Raw genomic sequence first — 22,343 nt, 5'->3', positions numbered from 1 at the left:
TGATTTTAAATATCCATTTACGACCAATGAATTTTGAACCTTCACACAATGGGATGAGTTCCCAAACGTCATTGTCTTTCATGAATTTTATCTCTTTATTCATGGCATCAATCTACTCTTGAGAATTATTCCTTGCATGTCTTAATGAAAATTTATTGATCAAATCTTCGTCCACCAATCCAATGCTATTCTTATTTTCTTGGAGAGAATATAAAGCTATCTGAATTTCCTTTTTCATTTCTTTAATTGATCTCTTTAATGGCATTTATTCTTAAAGTTGTTGAGTTTGTTTTAGTGAAAAAATGTTTAGATTGTTTATAAGGGATTTGTAATATTTTCTTGATTCGAAATTAATTCTTGAATAAGTTTTGGAGTAAGAATTTTTCCCTAGTGTGTGTGTGTATATATATATTCATCATTCAAAATAAAATCCTTAACCTTATATTGGGATCCTTCAAACTCGACATCCTCAAAGAATTGGACATTTCCCGTTTCATAAATTGACCTGATATTGGGATCATAAAATTTGTAACACCTTAACCTTTCAAAGTATCCAATAAATTAGCAACAAACAACTTTGGAGTCCGGTTTATTTTTCGATGGTTCATAAGGCCTTGCCTTAACTGGAAAACGCCAAATGCGCAAGTGCTTCAAATTAGGCTTCTTTCATGTTCAAAGCTCATAAGGATTTTGACAGTTACTTTACTTGGAACTTTATTGAGAATTTAAACTGCAAATTTTAGTCCTTCTTCCTATAGAGATTTAGGTGTACTGTAGGATAAATTCACATTCGTCTAGGAATTTAGCAAAAGACCGTGTACATTTTTCTCCTGATCCATCATAATTTTCATTGTATTCAACATACGATTCGATCCGACTTGTTTTATTCTTTTGACGACTTGATCTTCAACTTCAGCCTTGTAAGCCTAAAATATTTCTAGTGATTATGATTTCTTATGGATGAGATATAGGTACCCATAGCGAGAATAATCATCTATGAACGTAATATGAGACTATTGGCATTCCAAGATGCTTAAGAGAAATGCTCCACATATATCCATATAAATTAGTTCTAAGTCATACTAAGTCCTATTGGCACATAATCTCCTTATATTTGTCTGTTTCCCCTTAATATAATTAACACAAACATTAAAGTCCGTAAAATCAAGGATATCAAGAATTCTTTTTGACACAAGTTGTTCCTTTCTCTTTTGAGAGAAGTGACCTAATCGCTTGTGCTATAATAAAGTGAAATTCTCATTGATTAATTTATGCTTAATACAATGTGAATTCACTGTAGGATTTCCTTATAAGAGGCAATCGTATCAAGCAAATATAGTTATCATAATTGTATAAAGAAGTGGTAACCACAATATTTGAATTAAGAAAAATATCAAACTGACTATTTTCAATTAAACAAGCGTAACCAATTTGTCGAATGTAAAAATAGAACCCAAACTTCATCTAAATGACGGTACTGCAAGTATCCCTTTCATATTCAAATAATAACAAGTTTTTAATAATAGACTAAAAGTCCTTATAGCCTTAACTTTAACTGATTTGTCATCACTCCATATAGATGAATCTTTCAGCATCAATTGACTTTTGACTATTTAGGTAACCTCGCATAGACATACTTATGTGAGCAGTGACATCAGAATTTACCCACCAAATGAGTGTTGGTATTGAAATTAAATTAACCTCAAAACAAATCAAAGTAAGAAATGTACTTTCTTGACACGCTAAGCGTGGTACTTAGCACAATCTTTCTTATATGTTCAGGTTTTCACAAAAGTAATAGCCCAATGATTAATCATTTTCTGGCTTTTGCTGTTACTTTGTACTGTACAAGATTATTCTTTCAATTGTCCTTAGAAGTACTTGCCAACTAAGTATTTTCAATTCTCTCTTGCTTTAGCCTTTGTTCTTCTTGCACACAATATGAAATACGCTCATTAAGATTTCACTTCCCCTTTAACAATTTTAACTAGCCTTAAATTGATTGAATTGTGTAGGAGGAGAGTCAAAACTCAATGCATGAGCAAGTCATAAAACTACCAATGTTTTAATGCCTTTAATTTTGAAGCAAGACGAGACATCTCCATGATATCTCTTATGTTTTCTTTACCTATTATACTAAACTGAAACTAAATTCGCTAAAAACGTGCTAAGGAATACCTCTACTGACTATTTGAGGGATTCTTTGGAAAAAGATATCCAGAGTTGACTGAGACTATGCAAATAGGGTTAAAAGCGGTAGATAGGCTGGTCCTATAAGTCAGGTTAGCTTTATTGTCTTTCGCAAAGCATTTTTATTTTTTATTTTTTAAGAAACGCCTTGGCAATAGTTACATTATCGGACACAGTGCACTTGAACGTTGCTGGAATTCCATGCTTCATGATCATAAAACTTGTGTGGTTTGAACAATCCCACTGATTCGAGTTTCATTTTATTAGCGAAACTCTTATACTTAAGAATAGTGGGTTGTTCAATCCTTAACGCAATGTCTAGATTCATGTCGTCAAGAATGATTTAAAAGTTCTCTTTCCAGCCCTTTAAACTTTGGTTCAATTACAGGAATTTAATTTATTAATTGGCAGACATTTTAGAAATAGATGAATTAATCGAATAAAAAAATTAAACCTAAATAAGATGTACACATGGGAACTCTTATTAGATAATCAATAATTCCAAATAATGGTGGGTCTCATCACAATAGATCAATTACAACATTGATATTTAATTTTTAAATAGAAATATCAACTTGAAAAAGTATTCTTGGTGTAGTAATCAAATATTGACAATAAATTCGGTCAAATATCAAGTCTATCTTTGGACAGTTCATATAATGGAAAATTTTACAATTGTCCCAAATTTATTACCACAAGTGTGCAAATAATTCGATCGAATATTAACCTTCCTTTGAGGCAATCAATACACGCACACACAACCTTCCTGATATTTCAAATAAATTAGTTTAAGCAAGAAGGGTTACTTTGGTAATATATTGCTTTTATTTATTTATTTTTAGAAAATTAGCAATCCAAATGAAATTTTAATACAAGATTTGAATTTGATTTCCCTCTTAGCCTTTTGGTTTTTTTTTTTCTTTCTTTCTTTTGTTTTAATAAAAAATATTTAAAACTGAACAGAGGCCGGGCACTGTAGCACCCAAAAATGGGAGCCACAGCTACTGAGTACCGCACTTCAAATCCAAATTTTGGAAATTTAGGGTTTGAAATTCACGTTCCAAAATTTTGAGAAATTTAGAGTATGAATTTCAACCCTAAAATTCTCTCTTTATTCTCAATTGTTTAAAATGAAGTTGACTCTGACGCTACTTATTGTAACTTTATGAAACTTTAAAACTAGAAATTTTAGAATTTGATAACCTAAATTCATTTAGGGCTTGTCTGGGAGGGATTGTTGCTAGATTTTTAGGAAATTTTTTACCGTTGCATCAAGGAAAATAGGCCCCGCGTCTGCAACAAATCTGGCAAAGAAAAGGGAGAAAAGTTGCAGTCGTATTTTCCTCTTATTGAAAATGTCAAAAAATCCTTGTGAGGGTGTAAAATTTAAACGGTGTAGGGACAATGTGGTCTTTTCATTAAATTTTTTACTTGATTGGTTGGTGCAGTCAAAATTTCCTGCCATCTTGTGGGACCCATTTCCTGCAGCCAACGGTTTGATTTTCACTTAGCGACGGTCAGGATTACACTTTTCAGCACTACCAGACGAGGGCCTTATTGTCAAGATCATCTAGTCAAATCACCAAGAGAATTATTAAACAAGGAAAATACCTTAATTCATTAGGAATAATTCCTTATTATCAAATTTTGATTCCGGATTTTGAATCTTGAAGCTTAAATTACAATCCTTTCATATTTGGCTTTTTCACTTTTAATTTTGAATTTTAACTTCTTTGATTCTTAAAATTTTGTTCTTATTTTTACTTCTTCATCCTTAATCTTGATTGCTTCAATACCTTCTTCTTGATTGTAGGTTTTTCTCTTCAATACGTTTTTCTTGTATTCTTTTGTTGATGCGTTGACACAGAACATGAGAAATTACACATGAATTGTGGATAATAACCCTATCTATAGTTTCCATAAGTATTTCACCCGTTATGAAAAACAATTTTTAAGGAATTTGGTCTCTATACATATAATCTGGCCCACATTTTATTTAAATGTTTTAATCCAATAATTTATTTCTTTATTAGATCATTTTATTTTTGGGCTTAACTTTAAGATAGTTTTATGCACAATTAATTAAATATGTAGGGCCACTTGGTAAGATGTGTTATGTTCTGTGAAATTCTGTAAATGTACGGATTATGAAAAAAAAATAAAAGTTTTTAAGAATATTGTTCTGAGTAATATACTTAAACATAAATTGTATAGATTTGAAATCATACTCGAACATAACCGAATCAAATGATTGAATTGATGTTGGTGATTGGTTACTACTAACACTATTTTCTATCTAATGCAAGTGAAAGATGACTTATGAAGACTTTGTATGAGAATAGCGTGTTAGCATTCCAACTTCACCTATTTGTTTGTGTGTGTGTGTTAACTAAATTTGGGTATAAATTGACAATAGATAATCCAATTTTATCCAAATATCTCTTAAGAGATAAGTTAAAAATATTTTTGAACACAACCCGAAATGTCTCTATTTCAAATTCAAACACACGATTACATATTTTGATTGCATAAGTCATAAAACATCATTCCTATCGTTTATTAAGCCCTATGTCAATTATCACTATTGTTCTAAACCCATTTTGAACCCCACAAAAATAAAATAAGCAATGTATTATATAAAAGGTGATCAAGCATTCAGGTAAGCAATAATCATGTAATTTCAACTAATTACATAAATCGTGTTAAAAGAAAAGGTCTTTAAATTAAAACGATAAAACAAAGGTTTATATCTTCATTCCAACACTTACAAGTTTAACCTAGCATATTTATTGTGAAACTACAGTAAGAAATATGAATATTCGTCACCGGAAAAACTTTTACGCAAAAAGGAAGAGTTATAATTAATTTTGGATTCTTAAATTCCTTCAATCAATTTTCAATTGATTCCATATTGTTCCTTGCTTTTGATATATTCAGTTTGAAGCTTTAAATTTTCAAACTCTTGATGTTATTTGTCTTAAATCTATTCCTAGCCTTATTCTCCACATTCTTGGATGAAGAATCTCCAAAAAAAATTATTCCAAATAGGTTAAATCATTGGCCAAATTACTTTACAAAAGATGAACAAAACTAAAATTGAAAACAAAATCTTCTTCGAAACGCATGGTACATTGCATTGCGATCATGATACAGTCTTTTCATTCTCCATGATTGCAAGAATTTTTATACATTCCAATCACAAGGTTACACTTTCTAATACTGGCATTTTGATCTTTGAATTCAACTTGCCATCCAGCTTATATCGCTTATAATTGCAATTATGTCTCTTCATCTTCCAATTTTTATCAAGTTAGGTCCCATTTCGTAAATTATGCACTAAACTCACTTTGTTTTTCATTCCTTCTCTTCAAAAGCTAGTCCAACATCAAGTTTTCCCTAAGCAAATAATATTTACACGACATTAAGCGAAAATCCCTAAAAAATACTCTCAAATATCCATGATGAACAGCCTAAGCATATAAATCAAATACACCAAACTTAAACATTTATTCATCCTCGAACAATAATCGTAAATTTAACTCAACAAATCAACACTCAAGTCACAAAATAGTTAGATAGTTTATCCTTTTGTATCACTTTTTGGAAATTTCATGCGTAAACAATAAAGAGCTTCAAAATCACAATACCAAGACCAACTTCAACTCATCCAATTGTTAAATATATGTGAGTGTGTAAAATCAAATTAAACATCATAAATTCATGAGTTGATTAAATTCCTAAAATTACGTCGATACTTCCAAATATTATGGGTAACATCATACTCTTAATGGTCAAATATATCATTTCTTCACTCGTAATATACACGCTCCCAAAATTGTTCTTTCAACTCCTTTTTTCGAGGATATTCTAACGTTGAAATCATAATACTCAAGTGCCTAGCGATCTTATCACAATTCCTTCTAAGGAAAATGTGATCGCCACATATCGCAGATGTAGCCCTTGTCAAGAACTAGACATTGGATCCAATATCACCAACTTCTCTCTGTAGAGAATTGATATTTTACTGCATTGCTCGATTGAACCTCATGTTCTTGGTCAATGAAGAGCGATCTGCCTCAAAATCTGTAAAGTGTTGGCTCTAATGCTTAAGGAGTGGGTACGACGGCATCCTCGTCCTTGAGGATCAATTGTTTGCCCTGAGCCTACACATTTGCTTGCGCGTTCCGTAGTCTGATAGATGTCAATGATCTAGCTTCCATCTTCTTGATGATAGATGCCTCTACTCCCTAATAATCTTTGAAAGTATGATAGTATGTCGGCCGTTTGTCTATATAGCTAGACTAGTGATGAGAGTGTAGATATAACTCTCTAAGTCATGTACGCTAAGTGATATAAAAAATGGCCCACATGTTAATAATTCGTCCTATGTATATATGATCAATATTGTAGTTCGTGAACATGTGTAGAATGACTAAGGTCTCCGTCAAACAATCGTGCTCGAACTCTTTTATAGCAAGTGGTCACATACAAAGACTCTCTCACATACAAGAATCGAGCTATCTCGATCAAGCAATCGTCTAACATTTGACCAAATATTTGGGCATGCATTTCATGCATCTCAAATAAATAACTCTCTATATTATGATATGTAATTGGAGTTTCGAAATTTAATTCATTTGGGATTTGTTGTTTGACAAGTTTTATGCCTTCAGAAATATATATAGGATCCATTACATAATCTAAACAAAATAACATAGGAAAATCTTCTATATGTTTTCTAAATTTCATCACCATCGCAACTGATATATCACTATCTATTATATAATCTCTGAAAGTTAGTGCAATAAAATAAAGATGAGCTAGAACTTTAAAACTAGTAGGATAATACAATTCTTTGGTAGCCTACAAAAATTGACAAAACTTTTCTCATTTTAAATGCAATTTTCATGATCTTGTAAACTACTATCTATGTGGGGTGTGTGTGTTGGAAATTAAACTACCTTTTTTTTTTGGCATTTTTACATTTAATTACATCTTTAATTGCACAAACCATCATTTCTATCCATTTTCATCCAATTTTTCAATAAAAAGTTATGAAATGACGAATATATCCTCATATTTAAATAAAAAAGAAAAATAAAGATTAATTGCAATCATATTTCCAATTTTTTCTAGAAAAAAAGTGCATCGAATCCCAAATAAACTATTAAAAAATTAGAAATTAAAAAAATAAAAAATTACTAATGAGTCCCAAATAAATTATTAAAAAAAATTTTAAAAATTATTTTTTTATTTAAATAGGAGGTTATATTTGTCATTTCAAAGTTTTTATTGAGAAATTGGATAAAAATGAATAAAAAGGATGATATACGCAATTAAATATGTAATTAAGGTAAGAATGCCAAAATATAATAATAATAAATAAGATATGAACGTTTTCCACAATAATAGTGAATAGTATTGACGTTATTTGCTAATTACGCATTTCAAAAATATTAAGTGAGTGTATTTGGGGGAAATATTACCGAGCATCTAGCATATAAGTTCTGCAATGAATTAACATTTTTGTAAAGAAATTTATAATTGTTAAAGATATTTTTCAATTGTTTTAATTTAAATTCCAGAGCCTTTTCCTTCTTTACTCTCAGCAAATGTAGGTAAACTCATACCAACAGTCAAATTTGTTCACTTCATTGACTTTTTTTTAAAATTTTGAGTTTTTCGCAATGTGCATATGACGAATTGTATTTTATCTTTCTTTTTTTTTTTTAATCACTTTTGACAATTAATTTTGCTACATTTTAAAAATAAAATGCTACAAGTCGAGATAAGGGTCATAGTTAGTGGCAAATTAGGTAATCACCTTTCGTTGTTGGTTTAGATCAGTATAAATATAACTCCAAATGACATAATCATCCAAAAAAACATTGAAAACAATCGTATAAAAAATTTATTGAAGACGAATAAATAGGGTCAAATTCACGACAAGCAGAATGTGATCGAACACATGAGAGGCAAATAAGTTAGTAAAATATTAAGGCAATAGGTTGAATAGAGCACGACTCAACATGTACTTAGAAGAATAACTTGATAATTACGTTGGATGGGCTCGGTGCAAAATCTATTTTGTCTTTTGAAGCATATATAAGAGCATTTTGTAGCTGCCAAGCTTTCTAAAATGAAGATTACAAACGAGAACCCAAATAATTATACAAGTATGAAGAGAGTGTCTTGCATCTTTTCGCATTAAAAGAGAATTATTATAGTTAAGTGCAAAGACTCTTTTGATGACGGGCTCAAATTAATATACATGTATTTCATGATAGGACGGAGGGAAAAAAATCTGAAATGGCATCAAAACACTTTACTTTGTTATCTCGAACATTTTATTCCTCAATAATATTATTACATAAAGATATTTATCCTGTTTGTTAAGGATTAAAATTAGATTTTTAGTAGATTTTGATAAATAAATAAAAAATTGAAATGTGTAGTTAAAAAGTTGTGAGAACCATAGAATATGTGGTAAAAATTGATTGTTTGATTTTAACTTAAATTAAAATATGATTTGAATTGGTACCAAACAGGACCATAGTCATTAACCCTGTTCGATTTCCTTTTTGAACCTCACGTGGCGTACGGGGAGAGCCTTCATAAGGGCTGTACAGGTTACACACGATGGAGGATGGGTGGGTTAATTTTTGGTCATTTTTAATTCGAGTGGAGCTCATCCTTTGGGAGAGATCTGACCGAGTTCTGTGAACCTGGCTTTTGTACAGAAGAAAAAATTGTTCGTTTTTATCCTAGCTACCACATACACTAGGGAAAGGAATCCACAAGAAGAGCATATATTCAGCTAATCAATCAATATTGACAATGACATGCACAAATTTTCCAAGAATAGATCCCAAAATTTCACTTTCACCAGAATCCGTGTCAACTTTGGCTATATAGTACGCAGCAGAATGAATAGAGTGGAATCAAGGTGTCACACTCTAATTTGCATCAAATATTCATAAAGAAATTTGAATTTTCCAGCTTCCACATACATTTTTTTCCCTTCTAAATGTGCAAAATTCAATACTGCACTACTTCTTGTTAGAAACGTAACTAAAGCAAGTGACAAACTTTATCTTTTATTATCTACAATTTCTTTAACTAAACATGTCAAAATATATCTTTGATGATTCAACGAAATGGAAAAACTTCGCTACGTAAATAATTGGATAACGTCTAAATCTAACCTTGCACTCTATAATTTTCTTCCTCATATGATTTTCATGATTCATCAATCCATTATGTCGACTCGATCACCTTTTTTCCTTTAACAGGAAGTGCCCAAATTGCAATCTATATATGGTTCAATCACATTTTTTCCTTTAACACATAGACTCACATTTGAGCTTTATTGTGAACCAGAAATCGTGTGTTTCCTTTAACTGCATTCACTAAAAATATCACATGTAATGACAAAGGTGGTGGTCCTTCGAGTAGTCTCCATAAGGATTTTGACACCTCACAATCTAGTTTCAAAATAAAATATTGGTGGAAACAACAATTATGACAGACTTGGCATTTACGAGGGATCCGATGATGGATGACTTTTAGCAGTAATTTTTAAAAACAATTTAATTCATGCTTTAGAGTTTATTATCCAACAAAATAATTATAAACGTACCTCTCAGTAGTAAAATTTTCAGTTTATAATTTTTTATATGAAATTTTACTCATAAATAAATATTTTATGTGTAAGTAATTTTGTACACATAAGTTAATTTTAAACTTAAGAAAGAAAAAAGTATTGACTCATAATAAAATTTAGGTTATAAGTAATTTTTTGCTACTTTCTTATGCTTATGAGTGATTTTTTGTCTTAATAGTAATATTACTTTATAAGCAATTTTTTTTTACATAGAGTGAATTTTTATAGTTATAAATTAAGTTTTTGCTTATAAATGAATTTCAAATAAAAGGGTTGGAAATAATCATTTTATAGAGGGTAAAATTTGACTAAAATTTGAGAAACAACTAAATTTCTAGTGGAATGAGAAAATTACACTTATACTTAGTGCCCAAAAAATAACAAATATCGGTTCTTCCAACATCTCATAAATAATGCTACTAAAAATCGTCAAAAAATTGATAAAAAAAAATAAAAAATAAAAAATAAATACAAAAAAAAACTCCCAAACAAACCTTAGTACCTGTTTGGCTCCCTTTGAAATTTTAAATTGTTTGCTGCAGTATCATTCTCCACCATACATTCACACAATAAAATATTTTATACGCAACTCAATAAAATTTCTTTATTTTTTAACTCTACATTTTTCAAAAAATATTATTCAAAACTCTTTAATTTTCCAAATAATTGGTGACAATCAGGTACTATTACGTAATATTTACCAAACTTTGTGCAGCTATCGTGTATATATATGCGTACAAGCAATACACCCAAGAACTCACACTTGGTCTCCTATCTTCCGAAAGATAAGGGAATTAACAAATTATTGCTCATCGAAACAATCTCCAAATTAAGCTCCACCTCTGTTCCTATGGCTGACCTTACCCCAGAAAAAAATGGAGATACCAACCAATCCCATGTGCCGGTTCCCGGTTTGGCCGTCCCCAAGAAGCCTAAGAGAAACAAGTTTGCTTTCGCTTGCTCTATTTTAGCTTCAATGACATCAATATTACTCGGATATGGTAATAATAATAATAACTATAATACTGTTTCGGGCTTCAATAAGATTTTGTTTCGTTCGTGTGTAAGTTCTTCATGATTTTTACAGATACGGGAGTGATGAGTGGAGCAATAATCTACATCAAGGACGACCTCAAAGTCTCCGATGTCAAACTAGAGATCCTAGTAGGAACCATAAATATCTATGCCCTTGCTGGATCCGCCGTTGCTGGAAGGACCTCTGACTGGATTGGCCGCCGTTACACCATAGTGTTGGCGGGGGCAATCTTCTTTGCCGGAGCTTTTTTAATGGGCTTTGCCCCTAACTATGCATTTCTTATGTTCGGCCGGTTCGTGGCTGGGATCGGAGTCGGCTATGCTCTGATGATAGCTCCCGTGTATACCGCTGAGGTATCTCCGGCCGCATCTCGTGGATTCCTCACTTCTTTCCCTGAAGTCTTCATCAACGCTGGTACATATTCTCACACATACTAAAATGTGCATAGATTGAGCATGAACACATATAGCATTTTCGTTAGAGTATCGTGACCCGAATTACATTTGCTTCGACCCGAAAAGCTCACGGTAGTATCGTGAAACTAAAATTATGAGTAAAAAAAATAGGGTGTGTGGTGGTAGTGAAGGGATAGGGCCAAGAGGTCACACCACTTATAATTATTTTTGATATCTGCACTAGGTTTTTTTATTTTTATTTATTTATTTATTTTTTTTTGGACTTTCTCGAAAATCATCTGTTCTTAATCTTGTCTCATATATTGTCTATTCTCGTTTTTGTGTAACAATTTCTAACAATTTACTTTTAAGTTTTAAATGCATGTAACAACGCATAATTAATTTCTGGGAAAAACAAGTTTGAAAATTCTCATTTGATTTTTTCCCCCAAAGATAATTTTTTTTCCTTAATTGTTTGTTAATTAAACAATTAAGCTCAGTTTCAATAATTTTATAAACCACAAATTATAAGATAAAAATGAAATTGTGTATTCCACATGAGAAGTCATTGTCTTGTTTATCAAATTAACAATTTTTTTAATTGGTTATTTCAATAGTTTGTTACTATCCTATGCATGTGCAAGAAATTAAAATTAGATTTTTAACGAATTTTAATAAAAGTTATGACTTAAATTAATAAAAGTTTAATTTTAATTTCCACATAAGGAGGACAGAATTTTTATTTGGGAAATTTTACTTGTACATAGTTATTGCATATAATGGTGTCCATAATATGATGTGGCAATCGTCTGATTGTTTATATACAAGTGTGAGATTTGAATTAAAAGTTGGACCCAGTGCCACGTGTAACTATAAACACCATTATGTAAACATTTCTGTACATGTAGCTCTTCCTTTTTATTTTGGGGCTATGGTTGGTGGTTTGACAAAAGCCCAATTATCTAAATTTTATCTACTTCTTTCGATTCTCTCTTACCAGTCCTCTCTAACACGTGTAATGATAGTGAAATTTGGGTCGATGAGAGAGCACCACATTTCCTTTTTGTTTTGAATTTATTCCCAAGCATTGCATTGGTTGAACTAAACTAATAACTTGATGCTTTTCTAGTTATATCAACTACCTTTCTAGTTTTCAACTCTACAGTCAGCTACTTTGTCTACTTCTCTTTCATATTAAAATACTAATTTGTATATAGTGTCTTTGGCGATGGACTAATTTAAATTGTTTTGTAGGTGTATTGTTGGGATATGTATCAAATTATGCATTTTCCAAGCTTCCATTGAACTTGGGCTGGCGGTTCATGCTTGGTGTTGGTGCAATTCCATCAGTTGTCCTAGCTGTGGGTGTCCTAGCCATGCCCGAGTCACCCCGATGGCTAGTCATGCAAGGTCGTTTAGGCGATGCAAAAAAAGTCTTGAACAAAACCTCGGAATCGTTAGAAGAGGCACTAGAGAGATTAGCTGATATTAAAGAAGCTGCAGGGTTGCCAGAAAATTGCAACGATGACGTTGTTCCTGTTCCAAAACGTAGCCATGGCGAGGATGTATGGAAAGAAATGTTCCTCCACCCTACACGGAGGGTCGTACACATTTTGTTGGCAGGCATTGGCGTACATTTTTTTCAACAGGCGATTGGCATAGATTCTGTTGTGTTATACAGTCCCAGAATTTTTGAAAAAGCCGGTATGAAAGGTAGTAGAGACCAACTACTTGCGACTATCGCGGTTGGAGTTTCAAAGACGATCTCCATACTAGTGTCCACATTTTTTCTAGACAGGATTGGACGACGAATTTTGCTCCTCTCGAGTTCTGGCGGTGTTGTATTTTCCCTCGTGATGCTAGCCACTGGATTGACCATAATTGATCAACATCCCAATCAAAAACTAACATGGGCCGTTGCCTTGTGCATCGCCATGACATTATCATGTGTTGCATTTTTCTCGATTGGGATGGGTCCCATCGCATGGGTCTACAGCTCTGAGATCTTCCCGTTAAGGCTAAGGGCCCAAGGGTGTAGTATAGGAGTCGCAGTTAATAGAGTCGTCAGTGGGGTGATTTTAATGACATTTATATCCTTGTACAAGGCCATTACAATTGGAGGGGCTTTCTTTTTGTTCGCAGGGGTTGCTACTGTAGCTTGGATTTTCTTCTACACATTGCTACCTGAGACACGAGGAAGAACCCTAGAGGATATGGACGTCCTATTTGGTACTTTCTGTGGGTGGAGATCCACCATGAGAGAATTAGAGAAGAAGAGAACAGAGGGCAATTCTGATGGAGTTCACACGACCACCAGTGACCAGGCTTGAGGGTAATATTGCACATGGCATGTCTAATGTACGAGATAAGATTAGACCGTACTCGACTTGATTGGAAAAATTAGAAAGAAGTAAAAATCTTGACTATTGTACTATGCACTACTTGTTTACTATGTATTGAACGTGCTTGTTGATTTTATGAAGTACTTTGTGTCATTTGTGGCAATTTGTTTAGCTAAACCGGTGCTCACAAACATAGACCGCAGTGAAATTTCTCCTTATTTTGCAAACACTAACCCCAATAATTTCTTTATTTTCAATTTTATCTTAATTTATCCATAGTCGATTCAAGATGATAATCCCCACATCTAAGAATGGAGCAACCACACTTAAATGTGATTATTGTTTTAACTTTTTATCTGTACAATTCTCTATATTTGTTGAAGCAAGCTGACTGTACAAGTCACTCACACATGCAAGGGGGTGGATGAGTTTTTTTTTTTTTTTCAAATAATTTCCCACCTAGGCATGTTTAGCCTATACAGGCCTGTCTGTATAGCCAAAATTATCCATATTTCTTTGTGATCCTATTGAGCAAAAAGCAATTGACTACAAGGCAATTATACTTGAGGTCCAAAAGTGAAAAATTGATTTTATATATCGCAACAACATAGTTGACTATTGTTAACGATCGAAGTCGGATCAATAAATTTTTCTCACATAACTAGGATTTTTGCCTCCTAAACTTACTAGTTTTGATGCTCAAACTGGATCAAGAAGAAAAATAACTATTTGAGATGAAGATATTTGAATTATATGCTTCTCTTCTCTTAGGTAGGAGTATTTATTGATTTCTCTCAAGGTCTTGAGATAATTTAGTCATTTTGAATAAGTGACAGATGACAATTTTTTTGGGCTAGCTTGTAATTGATTCAATATATTAGAGTATCAAGTTTTATCCATTGACTTACACGTCTTAGTAACCGTTTTTGGTCAACCTGAACGGGAAAAATGTTTGTCCATCTTGAGCGAGCACTTTTTGTTGTTTTTCTCTTCTCCCACACATCGCTTAAGCTTTGTAGGCGGACGAAAACGCTCGCGAAGGATATTTCTTGTTTTAACAATTACCTTCAACTGTATTTTGAAACATAAGCGATATCCATATATCAAATTATTTTGAGCAACTTTGTTAACAAGCAAATTCTAAATTTCGTCTACGTGAAGAGTTGCAATTGACTGACCGCAAATTTATAGTGGTTTTTTCGAGCAGAATGAAATTAAATTCTCAATGATTTATGTATGTATTTGAAAAAATAAAATTTTTAAATTCTTGGAAGAATTCAAAATATATGTATTATGTAGCAACATTACAGCACGCGCATAAGATTTCAGAAATTAAGAAGGCAAATATTTTCAACTTGTAGTAAATATTGTATGGCATTCTTTTTCCCCAAAAATAAATAAATGAAGTTATATTGCTTTTTTAGCTCAATTGATTCCAGCCAAAGCCAAGAAAAACCGCAGAAACCAGCTTAACTCATGCAACCTCAGAAAGTTAATAAAAATTGGAGATAAAACTCGAGTAGTTACCCATGGTCAAGCTGATCTTGGTTCACCCAACATCGAGCTTGACTTGGTAGATTAAACGTGCTCGACTCATTGTTAGGAAATCGAGTTCCGAACAACTTTTTGATCATCGAGTAAACCCAGGAGCTTGGACGAGTTGAGCCATCTGCAAACCCTTCTTTAATTTAAAAAAGTGATTAGTAGAAGATTGAAGTTCGAAGAAGCGGTCCATCGAAGTCGGTGCCGCCACTGAAGTCCCTAACTCACCGCTGTGACTTGCAAGTATCTGTTTTCAGTCTTGGCTTGCTAGAATGCTCAAGATTCTGGAGTACATTTTTTGCATTTGTTCACAATTTTTTTGCAATAATATTTATTTTTTATGTTCTATAATCTTTTTCCATTATAATTTCTACTGTGTAACATTAATCCTTAAGATTGGAATAGTTATGCGAATTTCAGGGGGAAAAAGTTAAAGTTTGTCTAAAAGAAAAGAAAGGCAAAAGTTAAAAAATGGGGTTTTGTGACTTGAACTGCTATTATTTATTTATTATTATTTTTTTTTTTTTTGGCACAAAAATGTAGAACAAGTGCGGAACCAGCGAAAATTCTCACGTAATTTTTACTTTCAATCTTGAAGTCAAACTTGTTTCAAGTTATGAATCTAAAACTAAGAGTGTTTGAAGTTAAACAGCCAAGCGAATTTGAAATTTGCATGGAAAACTCCAGCTTTGTTCTGCTAACCCATCATACTAGCCATGTATGTTGGAACAATCGCACAGGCGGACATCGTAATATATGTTGAATCATTTCTAAAGGCACGCATAATGATGTATGTTGAAAATGTTAATTGTGAGATGGTTTATTTATATATATATATAATTTTTTTTTTATTATTTTTTTTTTTTAGGCTAATCATTGAATAATAATAATATCATGCCTTCTAAAAATGAGTCTTAAGCTCCCAAAAAAAAAAAAAAAAAGAGTAAGGAAATGACACTAATATAAAGTCAAATAAGAGATATTGATAAGTACTTCAATTCGTTGTAAGTGTTATACTATAGGTCCAATCGATTTAGGCTATAAACATTTTTAATATGTCTAATGCATGTATTTTTCATAAGATCTATTACTTATTTAAATCAATATTCCAATTAATGATATTAATAATAGAATCCATAAATTCAAGTTTCAGTAATTTGTTAATTACAAATAGTTGTGATTGTGATATACAAATTATATTTGATTGAATCTTAAATAATCCATAGTCGTAAGTAATAACGAGATACGGATATTGTTATTACGGATAGACAATCATGTGTGGCATTCTTACTTGTGTAGTAAGTAGATAATCTCACAATCTAAAGTGTGGTGACACTCAAATGAACACGTGAATATTTTTTTATAAAACAAAACATTGTAGACTCGCTGGGAGATTCCATATGAATGACTATCTTAGTGTCAATTTTTAATCTCTAACGTTCGGTAGTGAAATTGGTCATTTGATTTGAGGTTATCATAGTACCTTGTACAAGGGCAATCATGTTCTGATGTTGGATGTTACTTTGCCAAATTCGCTAATACGATATCGTTTGGATATGTCAAGAATCAGATTAAGGTTGTGTGTAAATGACCAATAGAGAATTTCTCACTCTTGGATAGTATGAGATTATGTTCTACATTTTATTCAACTAAGTTGATAACGAAATCATTGGTCAAGGTGTACTCATGAGTCAAAAGGAGTTTTCGACTTGTATTGAATTAATAATAGAATGAAAGATATAATCGATAATTGAGATTAACACTTATCCATAACTCATAATTGATTGGATCATATTGATGAAGAGATTATAGTTTCACGGTAAACAAACAAGTTTGATTTTGCCATACCAGGTGACATTTTCCGTCACATGTATTGTCCTGACATATTGTTAAATGTTAATTTGGGATGACGAATGTGAATTGGTAATAACTTAAAATGGATATTTTAATTTATCAATTTTCATTGGATCAAAATAATTCACGTCGTCAGACATCATGTTTGGGAACTAATGGGTCTCACACACTAAAGGAGAACTAGAAGAATGAGATTTACTAATTAATTAATTAACAAGTGTTTAATAATTGAGTAATTGTGTTGTTTATCAATATGTCCGAATTAATTAATTCTTGGATCGACTTTAATTAAATGAGTTAATTAAATATTAGACCGGTTTGGAGAAGGTCCAAACCCTTTTGAGCTTATATAAATAAGTAGCTAGGGTTTGAAAATTATAGAGATTTTCATTCTTCTTGCTAGTACAAGAGAAGAAAACCTTGGTTCTCTCTCAATCTTGTTTCCTATGTGGAATTTCATTGGATGTTGGACAATTAGATAGCTGTGGGTAACAGATCAAAATTATTGAAACAAAAGAATAGTAAAAAAGTTTGCAAAATTCAAGAAATATACAATTTCTATTTAAATACAAAGCAAATCCTGATGGTAATTGAAATTGTTTCATTTTTCGCTATGCATAATTAAGTAAATTTAAGAATCACAACAAGAGAATAGTAAGAAGGGAGAAGCAGTGGAAAATTGATGATTGAGGGAAACAGAGCGTGAATGGCTATAATAATGTTAAGCTGAGAAAAGAAAGGAAGTGATTAAGATTGAATGGTTATTTTATCTTTGAATTTGAGGGTCTTGAGAATTCGGAAGAGATTAATAATAAAAATGAGGGACTATTAAGTTAAAATGTGACCAAAAAAGTTTATGGCATCTAGTTCACCAAAGATACAATAAGTAGACATTTTGATAGAATATGGCTATTATATTTAGCCCCTATTTGGTATTGATTAAAATTTAAATTTTAGTCAAAGTTAATATTTAATTTTAACCACATATTTTATGGATCTCACAACTTTTTAACCACACGTTTCATACACTTCTATCAAAATTTACTAAAAATCTGATTTTAATTTCTTTTTGAAAAAGATCTCTCTCTTCTTCTTTTTTTTTTTTTGTTGCTGCACGAATCGGATTTTTTGAGAAATGTATCGAGAGAGAATTTGATTTGAACTGCCCAAACAAGAATATTTGAACAGCGAACAAGTGTTGTTTAAAATGCAAGAATGATTGATGTAATTGGCCAATTGAATAATAACAGATGAAAACACTGACACAAATAGACCCATAAAAATACTTCAGCAATTTGAGGAGATGATGAGAAGCTTTATGCTGCTTAAAAAATTTTGCTAATTATATTGGTTATCATTGCATCTGTTTATAGAAGTTCTTCAAGTTGAAGTATATGATTGAACAGATAGATTATTAAATTTGACTTAGATTTGTCTCTAAAACTGCAAGGCGACTAATATCTAAGTAATTGTTTGGAACATATTCGGTCTTGTTATTTGTTTATAATACACATATTCTAAATAATACATTTCATTTGTCATTTTATTTTTGAGTTTTAAATCAATTATTAGTTCTGTAAAACTCTTAATGGATACCAAAAAATAAAAAATAAATAATTGAATGCATAATATGATTGAGATATATTGGGGGTCCAGTTTACGAAATTCGCCTCAGACCCTAAAAATCACAAGTTTGACACGAAACATTATATACAATTTTTATTTTTTTTATTTCTCCATATATTATTATTTAGGTATGTTCATTAGTCCTATTCAAAAACAAATAAATAAATTATCCAAGTACCAAATGTATGTTATTAACAGGTGTACGTGTATACTCATATCATGCATACCTTAAAATAAAGTGAGATGCATAATAAAGACAGATTCTAATTCACACAGTTCCAGGGTGAACTGTCGTGACTCTTTCGAGTCAAAATTTTCTGATTTTTTAAATGTATTAAGATTGAATTTTGTATATAATTCTCCATTTTCTATTGAACGAGTTGACAGACAGCCCATCCAGTCCTCGGGATGAATCACAAGTCAAAATTTTCTGATTTTTCAAATGTAATGAGATTGAATTTTGGATATATTATCCGTTTCCCTATTGAACTTGTCCCCCCTTGTGATGGACCGTCCATTCGATCCCAGGTATCACAAGCCTCCAAGACACCGGTCGACAAGCTCTAGTAGCAAGATATACTCCAGCTAGCCCCTAATTGGATGGCCAAACTGGTGGAGTAGGTGAGTACGGAGGCTTTTAATCACGAGTTTCCCCTATCAACACTTTTTCGGTCGAGCCTGTCGTACCGGACTTGCTTAGTACGATTTACTTAACTGGCGTGATTTGCAAGTTATTGTGTCAACCCCAGAGTTTACATAGTGCGCACCCCAATGATAGTGGTTACTGATTCCCCTGTCATAAAAAAAGAAAAGAAAAAAGAAAAAAAAAGGAGGGATATACTTCAAATAGAAAGCTTGCAACTATACCTACATGTGATCTCATCATTAGTATATTTTTCGATAATTTGATCATAGACCAGTTGTTAACAATCTTGTCGTATCACATAGGTATGGGAGTTCATTATACCCGTAACACTCTGCTCCAATTTTTATCACATTTATATGTATATATATAACACATGCCTTAGAGGGTAGAAAGAAAAGTTTGATTCTTTTCTTCATCATTGTTAAATAACCATTAATTTCGGGCAATTATACATCAAAACTATATAATAAATCGAAATTGTCTATTCAAATGATACATTATTTTTGCTTGTTTCCAAACTTAGCTTTTGATTGACCAGTGTACTTTCTAGTTTATTTGGCTACTTGAATAGTTCGTATTACTCCTAGCACGTGTAATAGCATGGGAGGCATGTACACATATGCTTATGTTTGGTTCAACACCAAAAGTGGATTCAAATTTAAGTCGAAATCAGCATTGATTTTAATCATATATTTCATAAAAATTACAACTTTTCAATTACACGTATCATTAAATTTATCAGAATCTACCAAAGAAAAAAAAAAGATCTTAGTTTGATCTAAACCAAAAGGAGCATAGTTAATTGCAACTAAAGTGAAATATTACTTAAATGATTTATTTATCTTCAAGTTACGTACTTTTTTTCACTTTTACTTTTAAATGATGATTGATTTTCTTCTCCGTTATTCTACTTATATGTGGGACACTTCCAGACTATTCTTCATGATGATAATATCTATATTAATAAACGTATTAAAAATTATTAGCTAAGAAAGTGACAACAGCCCAATTTGATCTAACTTTATATGCTTGTCACTGTCTCTCCAATTAATCCGGTCTAACACGTGAATTGACAAAACAAATTAATAAATGCTTTTGAATTCATGCACACAAGCACTAGGCGGGACCCGGGTCGGTCGAACTGATAAATTGACGCTTTTCTACCTTTGCCGACTCCCTAATTCCTTTTTCCACTTCTACTTCATATTAAACAGAAGTCTAACTTATGAAATCAAAATCCTTGCTTCGCTAATATTGTTACCACTCTTACAAAGCTAAAGCAATTTGATAAATTAAAGGGAGAATTGCATCCACGATCCCAAATCTTTTATTTTATTGTAGACTTTATTTAGTGCATGTTTTTTCACCCAAAAAAAATCAATTTTTTGATCGTTATTTCACTATTTCAGTTGTCATATTTGACCTCGTCTCTCACAAGTAGAACCCATTTTTCCCCCTAACGATCAAAAAATCAATTCTTAAAATCTCTACTGAATAAACCTTGAAATTTTTAGTTTGCGTCATTCACAATTTCAAACCTTACATTTTGTTGCAGTACAAGAACAAATGAATGGATTCCATCAACTAATAATGTATGCTTATTATCTACTTGTAACATGACATTTTCGAGATTATTTGCTCAAATCAACCAATTACGAGCACAATTTTCATACTGGATATCACAGACAATTCGTCTTGATAATACCAGTAAGTTTACATCCCAAAATTTTAATGAACATTAAATGTCGGTCGGGATAGAAGTTGAACACCTACTCATACACAAAATGATCGAGCGAAATCATTCGTTAAGCACCTCTAATTAATGGTTAAAAGATTAGTCATGAAAATAATGCTACCCATTTTTGCATGGAATATGCCATTCTACATGCAACAATATTTTTATGCATGAGGACAACATCTTATCATAAATTTTTTCCTTCAAAATTGATTATAGGTCGGAAGCCTAATATTTTCCATCTAAGAATTTTAGGTTGTATAGTGTATGTGCCCATTGTCCCCCATCACAACGAACTAAGATGATTCCTCAAAGAAGACTGCGAATATACGTCTCTTCTATAATAAAATATCTTGAACCCAAAATCAGTGATATTTTAATGTGCGATGAGTCAATTGTCATTTTATTGAGACAATAATTCAAGCATTAGGGAGATAATCAAGTAGCTCGAAATTTTTTTGGGGAAAAAAAAAATTTGTCTGATCCATATTTGTGCAAGATAATACAAACATTCGCAATGTATAGCCAATCAATTGCCAAATGTATTTATTGATCGAAAGAGAGTAGTTAGGAATACTCCGATTCAAATTGATATCCACATAGAATAATCAATAAAAAAACATGTCTGAAGTATGATAAATCAACTTGTTCTAAAAAAAAAAAAAAAAATACTATTCAAAAAATTATAACATCAAATAATGGGGCTCAAACGGGGGCTAAATCACCAATTCTATTGGAAGAGAGCATCCCACCGGCTTTTAGGGTTCTAAATCCTCAAAATAAATAGTGATCGGTAGAATTGTAACCAAAGTCGTGTAATGCAGTGCAGTGCAGGTGTTCATAAAAGAAGCAGAAGAAATTACAAGTAACTGATTTGAGCCCCTTAATTCCCTCCCAACGATCTTTTATTTTGTTATTCCAATTCTATTGGAAGAGAGCATCCCACCGGCTTTTAGGGTTCTAAATCCTCAAAATAAATAGTGATCGGTAGAATTGTAACCAAAGTCGTGTAATGCAGTGCAGTGCAGGTGTTCATAAAAGAAGCAGAAGAAATTACAAGTAACTGATTTGAGCCCCTTAATTCCCTCCCAACGATCTTTTATTTTGTTATTATACATCATTAGCTTTCTCTCTCGTCTCGTATATTGTTTTCAAGATTGTAGGAAGGATTATATTCGGTACCAGTGAACTTCAATTGCACATATTAATGGTTAGTGACTTTTGATTGAGGCTTGTTCGTGTTTGAGCAATTTTCATTTTTCACGAGAATTGTACATTTATACGCCAATCGTTGCCCCCGACATTGTTTTAGTT

The 22,343-nt window shown here is 31.9% G+C and overlaps 1 protein-coding gene across 1 annotated transcript; it reads left to right on the top strand.

Moving 5' to 3' along the window:
• The first annotated feature begins 10,594 nt into the window (after window positions 1-10,594).
• Window positions 10,595-13,797, top strand: LOC111399533 (putative polyol transporter 1). The gene is made up of 3 exons (XM_023026901.1): window positions 10,595-10,854; window positions 10,941-11,303; window positions 12,539-13,797. Exons 1-3 carry the CDS (start codon window positions 10,704-10,706, stop codon window positions 13,612-13,614), a joined length of 1,590 nt encoding a protein of 529 aa, XP_022882669.1. The 5' UTR covers window positions 10,595-10,703; the 3' UTR covers window positions 13,615-13,797.
• The last annotated feature ends 8,546 nt before the right edge of the window (window positions 13,798-22,343 follow it).

The sequence above is a fragment of the Olea europaea genome, chromosome 9 (genome assembly GCF_002742605.1).
Source record: "Olea europaea var. sylvestris chromosome 9, O_europaea_v1, whole genome shotgun sequence".
Lineage (NCBI taxonomy): Eukaryota > Viridiplantae > Streptophyta > Magnoliopsida > Lamiales > Oleaceae > Olea > Olea europaea.
Note: the sequence above shows the minus strand (reverse complement) of the source record. Positions and strands in the feature narration are given on the sequence as shown.

Excerpts from the sequence above, each read along its gene's own strand:
- LOC111399533 (XM_023026901.1), top strand. The coding sequence starts at position 10,704 with ATGGCTGACCTTACCCCAGAAAAAAATGGAGATACCAACCAATCCCAT. Across the intron at positions 10,855-10,940 it reads ATCAATATTACTCGGATATG|ATACGGGAGTGATGAGTGGA; the intron begins GTAATAATAATA and ends TGATTTTTACAG. Across the intron at positions 11,304-12,538 it reads TGAAGTCTTCATCAACGCTG|GTGTATTGTTGGGATATGTA; the intron begins GTACATATTCTC and ends ATTGTTTTGTAG.